At 42.7% G+C, this 9942-nt stretch overlaps 1 protein-coding gene across 2 annotated transcripts in view; it reads right to left on the reverse strand.

Moving 5' to 3' along the window:
- Positions 1–5314, reverse strand: part of LOC134945360 (interleukin-21 receptor-like) — a 64063-nt gene extending 58749 nt beyond the window's left edge. For both annotated transcript variants that reach the window (XM_063934577.1, XM_063934576.1), the window contains exons 1-3: positions 5223–5314; positions 4131–4230; positions 2738–2919 (exon numbers count right to left, since the gene is read on the reverse strand). In XM_063934577.1, the coding sequence (XP_063790647.1) occupies positions 2738–2919; positions 4131–4230; positions 5223–5304 (364 nt within the window). In that variant the 5' untranslated portion in view covers positions 5305–5314. The remainder of the gene's footprint in view (positions 1–2737; positions 2920–4130; positions 4231–5222) is intronic.
- Between the last annotated feature and the right edge of the window lie 4628 nt (positions 5315–9942).

Raw genomic sequence — 9942 nt, forward strand, 5'->3', positions numbered from 1 at the left:
CGGCGATCGTAATGTGATTGACAGGAAATGGGTGTTACTGGGCGGAAACACGGCGTTTCAGGGGCGTGTGGCTGAAAACGCTACCGTTTCCGGAAAAAACGCAGGAGTGGCCGGGGAAACGGTGGGAGTGCCTGGGCGAACGCTGGGTGTGTTTGTGACGTCAACCAGGAACGACAAGCACTGAACTGATCGCACAGGCAGAGTAAGTCTGGAGCTACTCTGAAACTGCTAAGTAGTTAGTAATCGCAATATTGCGAATACATCGGTCGCAATTTTAAGAAGCTAAGATACACTCCCAGTAGGCGTAGGCTTAGCGTGTGTAACTCTGCTAAATTCGCCTTGCGACCGATCAACTCGGAATGAGGGCCTATATTTGTACACAAATGTGCAGTTTAGAGACATCACTTGAGAGAAATAATATATGAGGGGCATGTGAGCCCCGAAACGTCGGCTTCATGTAATAATTTTTGAATACACTTTTTACTTTTCATAAAATCCTCGAGTGCCGCTGTTTCTTTCTGTAAGCCTATATATATATATATATATATATATAAAAACAACTGCTCCGGCACTCCACGAAGTCCAAGACTGGACTGATGCTGCTCTGGTGCCCTCCCCAACCGGGAACCGGTGGTATATAGTGGAAAAAACGAGGCGGCACTCAGAGACTTTTCACTGCAATCATGTAACGGTGCAAATAGTGCAAATGGTCACATCAACGTTTTCGGGGACCTGGTCCCCTTCTTCAGGATAACAGAAGTGCAAAACAAGAGTGTTTAAATAAGCATGGAAACACTTACCCCCTGACCCCATTCAATCACCAGCTGCAGCGTGTCTCTCTGGCCGCCCACTCAGGACTTCCGCCCGGCTCACTGGCATCTCAGCGGGACCGGAAGTGACGTCGCGGGAGCGAGCCGCGTTACCATGGCAACCGCTCAAGACATACTCACTGTCTGAGCATCGCCTCCTGACCGCGTCTCTCTCACTCCCAATGCGTCCACAACTGCCGCGAGGTCTGAAGCCTCATCGCGGAAGCCCGCTGCGTTACCATGGTAACGCTGTCAGCTGTGAAAAAACATAAAACAAAACAATAACATGAAAGACAAAGTAAGATGACCTTACAGGTCAATATTAAACTGACATATCATACTAAAGTGCTAGTGCAAACAATAAAGCAATTAAAAAACAATTAAAAACATCTGAAGGTGCAAGGGAAAAATATACAACATGACCCCTCTAATGTGAAAATGACCTGTTAATGTATACCAAATGTCTATCAAATTAGTTAGGCAGGTGTTGCTTTATTGTTTGCACTAGCACTTTAGTATGATATGTCAATTTAATATTGACCTGTAAGGTCATCTTACTTTGTCTTTCATGTTATTGTTTTGTTTTATGTTTTTGAAGAAGTCGATAGGACGAAACGCGTTGGGCTCTCCCTCTGTGACCCTCTACCTACAAGTTAAGACTCTCCTTATTCATTTTAGACAATTTCAACTTTTTTATTATTATTATTATTACATTTCTTCTTCTTCTTCTTCTTCTTCTTCTTCTTATTATTATTATTATTACTAACTATTCTGGTTTTAGAACCATGCTCATGTGGTTTTAGAATTTACTCCATCCCCGCTCCCCATTTTTTCTAAAAAGTGTATAATCTTTTTATAGTATTTATACATGTTTTTATATTTACTCCATTGTATTTTTATCTGTACCAAATAAATTGTTATATATTTTATTACATATGTGGACAGAGACATATTTTACATACACCGTCGGTCGCCAGAACTCTTATACCAATTGTTCATATATACATATATATGTGTACAAAAGAAGCTACCAGCGCCACAGATACAGTATCTAAGGTATATAAACAGTATGGGAAAAAAAGGGGGAACGTTCTGGACTAATAAACAGAACTAGACCTGGTGGACACTCCCTTTCAAGTATTTAGGGCGTCAGCTAAGAAACCTCAAAGATATATGAAGGCACTGGTATATATGCCTACAAATTGAAAATAGTGCAGGGGGATGAGGTTGTTACAAGCGACCAAAGGTGTCAAATAAATAATGTAAAAAACCAGGTACTGATAAAAAAAATTATTTTAATTTCAAAAAGGACGGGCACTAAAAAAGGTTGGTAATAACTGAAACAATAAAACTAGACCAATGCAGCCTAGTAAAAAACTGTTGTATAAAAAAGAGCAAGAAGCTAGGTTGATAAAATCAAAGCTATATATGCCTAAAATTCATAAAAGGTACACACAGGCATAGGAAAAATACGATGTAAAATACACAGGATAAAACATGAAAAAGCTTATCTTTTAAGAGGTTGAGGTAAAATCAGAGTAGCACCCAACGCGTTTCGTCCCTCATGGACTTAATCAAGGGGTATATATATATATATATTCACCTCCGCAAACAGCTGTGTCATTGGAGAGGAATATTTATATATAGAGACTTATCCACAGTATTCCAAGCAGGATTCAAAGAAAGCATGCTTTTAATAATTGTGCAATACGTCTATCCATTTTCAACTATATATCAGAACTAGAAGAGCCCTGGGTAACATTGGGTGCTATTGCTGCTAGAATATATTGTATTATTAATAAACTGATATATTGATAGAGAAATAATAGGCGCCTGAATCCACAAGAAAGTATATGAATAAAAGAAATGTTTAAAAAAAAAAATCTGTTTCAGTGTGATGTATAATAATATAGATGCATTTTACTTACTGTTGCACTTTGGTATAAACTCGTTAATTTCTGCTAAAGTATTGCTGGTTGAATCATTTACCATTATTTTAAATATATCCGTTTCATCTAAATACAAATTTGTTATATTGCAACTGAATAAGTTCTCTTCATATGAAATGGTTACAAGATCACACTTCCTCCCATCGTCATACTCTGCACTGCTGTAAACAAAACATGAAGAATTAAAATTCAAAGCATTTACTTTGGCTCACAAGGAGAATAGAGAAGGAATGAGCAGGAAGAGGAAGGTAACTCCATCCCACGTATCTTGCTACCCATTGACTGGGCCTCAGTGAGGATCCATTGCATGGGAGCGAGGATGATATGACATGCGGTAGAAACAGGATGAAAAGGCACATGGATGTGGTACTTCTGCCAAGTAAGTAGCTGTGTAACTAGGATCTCTGTATTGTATGTCGGTCACTAATAATTGTAAAGACTCTCAATCAATGTCGGACTGGGGCATGTAGGGCCCACTGGGGGATGCAGTGGTAGGGGCGCATGCTTAGAGGCTTCGCTAACCATTAGCAACTGCATGATCTGAGCCCCTTGATAAATATATATAGTAAATACTTTAAGTGCATGCATGTTAATATACCAGGAGGGTACTGCAGCCTCTCGGATTGAATAAAAGCTGGAGACGCAGTGCTGAAATCAGAGTAGTGAAGGCATATAACAAGAATTAAAAACTGCAATGATTATAGCCCTTTCGGATAAATTGGTGAGGGCCAGTTATTGGTGGTCTCCAGGGAAAACTTCCCTCTCATACTGTGGTTGTGCGATAGGGAATGCAGCCGCAATTACAGACATACCCCTGGAATTCCCATAACACCCCCACAGATCAGCTTCTTTATGCAAACCCTTCGGCCACCTCCCTGTCTCCACCCAGAAATTCCAATATGTACCACAGAGGTTTTCTCAGGTGCTTGTGATTATGGAGACATTGCGAATGCCATCTCAAATCTTAGCATGCACAGTCAGTGGTGCCTAGAGGGGGATGGGTGTGGATAGTAATTAACCGGGCCCGGACCTGATGGAGGAGCCCGGCACGGGCACGGGTCCACCGCTGCCCCCCACCCCCTCCTTACCTGTCAGCACCTTCTGTCTATGTGTCCCCAGCCTGAGCTGCGGTGAGTATAGGGATGCTTCTGCAACAGCCTCCTCTGTCTGATCACACCCCTCCCCTTGATCTGGCTCCTGACATTATGCATGCCCCAATACCCAGGCCTGGCCACGCTGTCTACGGCCATGTGTGTAGTAAGACTTTCCTCAGCATTTTGTATATATACGCAGTTGCACATAATTGCTCATCTGCGAAAACATTGGCATAGCGTATAACTCTGACTTGGGCCTTGTCTGCTTATCAACTTACAGTGTGAATGGTCCATTTCCAGAATGTGATCCCATGTACCAGGTGCAGTTCATATAGTCAATATAATTAACAAAGCAGGTCAGGTTTTCCATTTCGTTAGCTGGATTGATGGGAAAATGATAAAGACCAATTAGAAAAAATCACCCGAAAACTTTTTAAACAGCTCAGGATCCATGCCAGCTCTTGTGTGTAGGAAGCCACCCGAGAGACCAAAGCTGAAAGGTGTGTATCTGCCTTGGGGGATGCTGGGAAACTAATTTTAGGTTGTCGGTTTTGTTACTGCATTTTAGATTTTTTAGTTATGGCTTTGAATATATGCACATGCTAATAAGAAACATTGGATGTGTTTTGTAACTGATATTGGATCATTTTCCTCACGAAAAAATGAGCACGTCTATTGTTTTTGTGTCTTTTCTTTGATTTGGTTCTCTTTATCTACATTTAGGACTTTCAAGCACCACTGTTGTAAATTAGTGTGAGATTTTAAAACAATGCTACAGTATGTTGCTTCTAATATGCCTATGGTACAAGAACATTTTCAGCGAATATAATCTTTATTGTCTCTGTCCTATATATATTATATACGTATTCAAAAAATATGGGATTCGGTCAATATGCTGGCTGTCGGGATCCCAGTAGTCGAAATCCCGACGCCAGAATCACGACACCTGTCAGAATGCCAACGCCGGAACTCCGAAAAGGTCAGGACACAGACGCCGGAATCCTGACAGCCAGCATCTCAACCGTAGTAAGCATACTGCGCAGATAAGTATAGCACCCTGGGGGGAGGATGTGGGGGGGGGGGGGTATCTTTAGGAGCTACCCAGGAGTTTTAGAGTTAGGCTGTGGGGGGAGAGTTGTTAGCCTGCGGGGAGGGGGGGTTTGGGTTAGGCACCCCTTGAGAGGATTAGGGTTAGGTTGTGGGGAAGGGAGGGTTAGGTTTAGGCAGCAAACATTAATGTGTTTTTTTATTGACCTTGTGAAAGGAGCAAACTAGTGAGGATCATTAAAGTTATATGCAGAATGTATACTAATAAATCAATATACAGTGAGATTTTATATTTAACACTCATTTGTAACTGAGCCACTTACATGAAGAACACGTATGAATTATACTGTATTGCATCAGATGTACATAAAGCAGCAGACACGGGTACACAGTAAAACTTCTCATTCTCAAATAAAGCCTGAAAAAGAAAGGTAAACACAATCATGGGATATATATTTTACTTTTACCATGTACAAAATGGGATTTGCATTATTAACTGAATTTTATTGCTAAACCCACTAGATCTAGAATAAAAACTCAACCTGAACATTTACAAATGTACTGTCCTACTATATATGGATATTTTGGAATAAAATTTAGGACTGGACATCTATGGTCATTTAGGGAGCTAATTATAAGCTAGTGTTCTCAGTTTTCACTAAATTGGGATTCAGGGAAACTGCCTTTACTATTGTTATTGTAATATTATTATTAGATTACGATGTGGACGGAGGTGCTATCACGGGTGTAGTATGGTATGTCGGCGGTCGGGCTCCTGGCGACCAGCATACCGGCGCTGGGAGCCTGGCTTACCGACAGTGTGGCGAGCGCAAATGAGCCCCTTGCAAATGAGCCCCACGCTGCGCTCGCCACACTGCGCTCGCCACGCTGCGGGCACGGTGGCGCGCTATGCGCGCCATGCTATTTTATTCTCCCTCCAGGGGGGTCGTGGACCCCCATGAGGGAGAATAAGTGTCGGTATGCCGGCTGTCGGGATTCCGGCGCCGGTATACTGGGCGCCGGGATCCCGACAGTCGGCATACTGAAGACCACCCGCTATCACTGCTGCTTACATAGAAGCAGCAGCGATAACTCTAATATGGTAATGCAGCAGGGGGCGTCACACCTCCTGCTGTATTACTGATCCGAGCTGCATCCTAGGTCGCAGCATTGGATCATCTGTGACACCAATGGCCGGATGTGTCACCCATGGGGTTGCGCAAGCCTGCCACTGCAGGAGCTACCAAGAGGCCAGGAAATCTCCATCTTCTGGTGGAGATCCTGGCCTTGTCCCTCCCCCACAACGGCAGCAACACAGAGGCTGTCACCACCCTCTCCCTGCCCTCCAAACGGCAGCTCACTGTCAATCACTGACAGTCTGATGCCTTTCGTGCATGCGCAATACAGGTCATGTACATACGCAAAGTAACGAACAGAACTCCAAGCACATCTCAATCAGGCCCATTATGCTTTGTTTATATAGTGCCAGTAGATTGTGCAGCATTGTGCAATTACAGAATGTTTAGTTAGCCTTTCACATAAAATAGAGAAAACCAGTATTTTCCCATAAGTAAAGTCTTATCTCAAATCAAGGCTGGCAACAGGGGGGGTCAAAGGGGACACCTGTACTGGGCTCCAAGGATCAGAGGGGCCCCAAGGATATGCTGCTTAGTGCCCAGCGGGGATGTGAGCTGTCCTGTCCAAATAGGGCAACGAGCTGTAGGCAGTGTGGGCACAGCCTCAGTGACAGGAGCCTCTTACAGTGACTGTGCGACGTGAGTGTGCACCTGCTCTTCCAGGTCCAGCTCTGCTGCAGGCAGTTACAGGACATGGCTGCAGCTCCGCTGGCCAAGATAACCGTGCCCTGCGCCGGTCTCTTCTGGTGGGGTGTGAGCGCTGCATGGTACCTGCTGTGCTGTCTTTGGGACTGGATACTGGGGAGTGCAGTGTTGGCGAGTCTCTCCCTGGGGTAAGAGTGGATTGGTGGGGGGTTACAGGGCATGGGATGAGGTGAGGGAGCTAGGAATGGAGTCATTGGGGAGAGACCGACTGTGGGGTGTGTGGGAGGAAGGAAAGAGGGAGACACAGACTGTGGTGTGTTGGGGAAGAAGGAGAGAGATATATATATTTATATATGTGTACAGATAAATTAATAAACAAATATATATTTATTAATAGTTAATTTATATATATATATATATATATATATATATATATAATCTGATACCTCACTGTACTGGATCCCGTGATTTCTGTTTTGCCGGCCCTGTCTCAAACAGAGATGGGCACATTTACCCATTATGCAAATGTATACAAAAAAAGGATACATGTAAGATCATAGAAGAACATACAATTTGGGATAATGATGCTCTGGTGGCGTCCTGGTATCCAGAGCTGGCCATAGGCATAGGCAAACTAGGCAATTGCCTAGGGCATTTGATATGCCTAGGGGCATCAGCAGCTTCTGCTGATTAAAATTATATGCAGCATGCCTATATTCTGTGTGTAGCATTTCATATGCAGATACAACCACAGTCTCACACAGTATATAGGCATGCTGCATATCATTTTAATCAGCAGAAGCTGCTTGTGCATCATAGCCACATAGCAATACAAATAAGATGCATTTTCATAAAAAAGGTGTGCCCGACGTTAGCATTGAGGCAAGATTTATCAGGACACATCTGTATCCAAGCAGAGGCAGAGGTCACAGGTCAGTGTGAGTGCTGTGTGCATGTGAGTGGTTTGGTTGTGCAGTAGTGTTCGGAATATGTGTAAGGAGCATTATGTGTGTCATGTTAAAATGCATTAATAATATGCAACATATGTGTAAGGGGCACCATGTGTGTCATTATGTGTATAAGGGCATTAATAATGTGCGGCATATGTGTAACAGGGTACTACTGTATGTGTGTCATTATGTGTATAGGGGCACTAATAATGTGCAGCAAATGTATAGGGGACACTATGTGTGTCATTATGTGTATAAGGGCATTAATAATGTGCGGCATATGTGTAAGGGACATTATGTGTAAAAGGGCATTAATAAAGGTTGTCATAATGTGTAAGGTGTATTATGTTTATAAGGACATTAATAAGGTGTCTCATATGTGTAAGGGGCATTACTGTGTGGAATGTGTGTAAATGCATTACTAATGTGTAGCATTATGCGTATAAGTTGCTCTACTATGTGGCGTTGCGTATAGAAAGGGAACTACTGTGTCGTCTAATGTGAATAAAGAGCAATAGGGTGTGGTGTAATGTGAATAAGGAGCAATTCAGTGTGATGTAATGTGAATAAGGGTCTCTACTGTGAGGAGTAACGTTTATAAGGCAAAGTGATACTACTGTGGGATGTAATATGAATTATGGACTCTATTGCATGATCATATGTGAAGAAAGTTGCAGTACTGTGTGGCGTAATTGGAATTGGGGTTATTGCGTGGCCATGCCCCTTGCCAGCAAAAACACACCCCTTTTTGGCCTGTGCGCCAAATGTGCAAACTGTTCCTATTTAAAATATAGGGGGTACAAGGTCAGAGGCGGAACCAGCGGTGGTGCTAGGGGGCATCAGCCAAAATCTTGCCTAGGGCATCATATTGGTTAGGGCCGGCTCTGCTGGTATCGTTTTATCGATGACGTCTTTTTTATATGGAGTTGTGATGAGAAATCTTTGCAACAATTTTTTATCTTTTTTAAATTCCAATACCATGTCCATTTCTCTTTTAACCAGAGTAGAGAAAAAGTGTGATTTCTTAGATCTGAGTATTTATGTTAAACAAGGTTCCCTTCATACAATGATCTATCGTAAACCCACTGACTGTAACAACTTTATTGAGAGGACAAGCCAGCACCATAAAAACTGGTTAGATGGAATACCTTTCAGACAGTTTTCTAGGATAAAAAGAAACTGTACTAAAGGTTATCCATCAGACATTTTAACAAAGGCCAGGAATAAAATCAACCAGGTAGAGAGAAAAGAACTTCTAAGAGCTAAAAATACAGAGGCAAAAACTGATGATAAAATCCAATGGGCTTTCATCACCCAGTATAACACCTGTTTTAAAGATATAGAAAAAATTGTTAAAAAGAATTGGAATATTCTGAAATTAGATACTGTTTTGGGTCAACATATACCAGATCAGCCTGTTGGCAGAGTGTTCTGGGCTATCTGGTGCAGTGACGTCAGTCCACACACTTTGTGACTTAAACAGTAATGCAGGTTTATTTAGTGAACACAGGTAACTCAGATGTAATACTGATAGTGGTAATCAGGAGCCCATATATCACACAAGGTAACAGCATTAGGTAGCGGTACTAATCAGTAGATTTCCAAAGACACAATGGCCAATATTTACTAAAAAAATCGAGTTTGTCCGATTTGTGTTTTTTTTTTCAAAGTCCCAATCCGGGAATTCACTAAGCACAAATCTCGGCAGTGTCTGGTCTATTCGTAATGGATTTAACGGCAAAGTTCTGAAATACGAATGAATAGACCATCGGTCAAACGCGGCTGTTATTTCATACAATACGGGTATTCACTATTCATTCGTATTTGGGTGCTAGTCTCTGAGTGCTCAAGTGCGGGTCTATTTTTTTGCGAATCGTTAAAAAAAGCAGCAAAAAAATAGACCTGCTTTTTCCAGTCGAGTTTGGATAACCATGCACGGATCAGTGAGATCTGTGCATGGTTATCTATGGGAAAGGGTGTGTTTAGTGTAAAAACAGGAAAAAAAAATGCGTGGGGTCCCCCCTCCTAAGCATAACCAGCCTCGGGCACTTTGAGCCGGTCCTGGTTGAAAAAATATGGGGGGGAAAATGACAGGGGTTCCCCCATATTTCATCAACCAGCACCGGGCTCTGCGCCTGGTTCAAAAAATACGGGGGACAAAAAGCGTAGGGGTCCCCCGTATTTCTTAAACCAGCACCGGGCTCCACTAGCCAGGTACATAATGCCACAGCCGGGGGACACTTTTATTGTGGTCCTGGCGGCCCTGGCATTACATACCCAACTAGTCACCCCTGGCCGGGGTACCCTGGAGG

This window comes from Pseudophryne corroboree, chromosome 7 (assembly GCF_028390025.1).
Source record: "Pseudophryne corroboree isolate aPseCor3 chromosome 7, aPseCor3.hap2, whole genome shotgun sequence".
NCBI classification, from domain to species: domain Eukaryota; kingdom Metazoa; phylum Chordata; class Amphibia; order Anura; family Myobatrachidae; genus Pseudophryne; species Pseudophryne corroboree.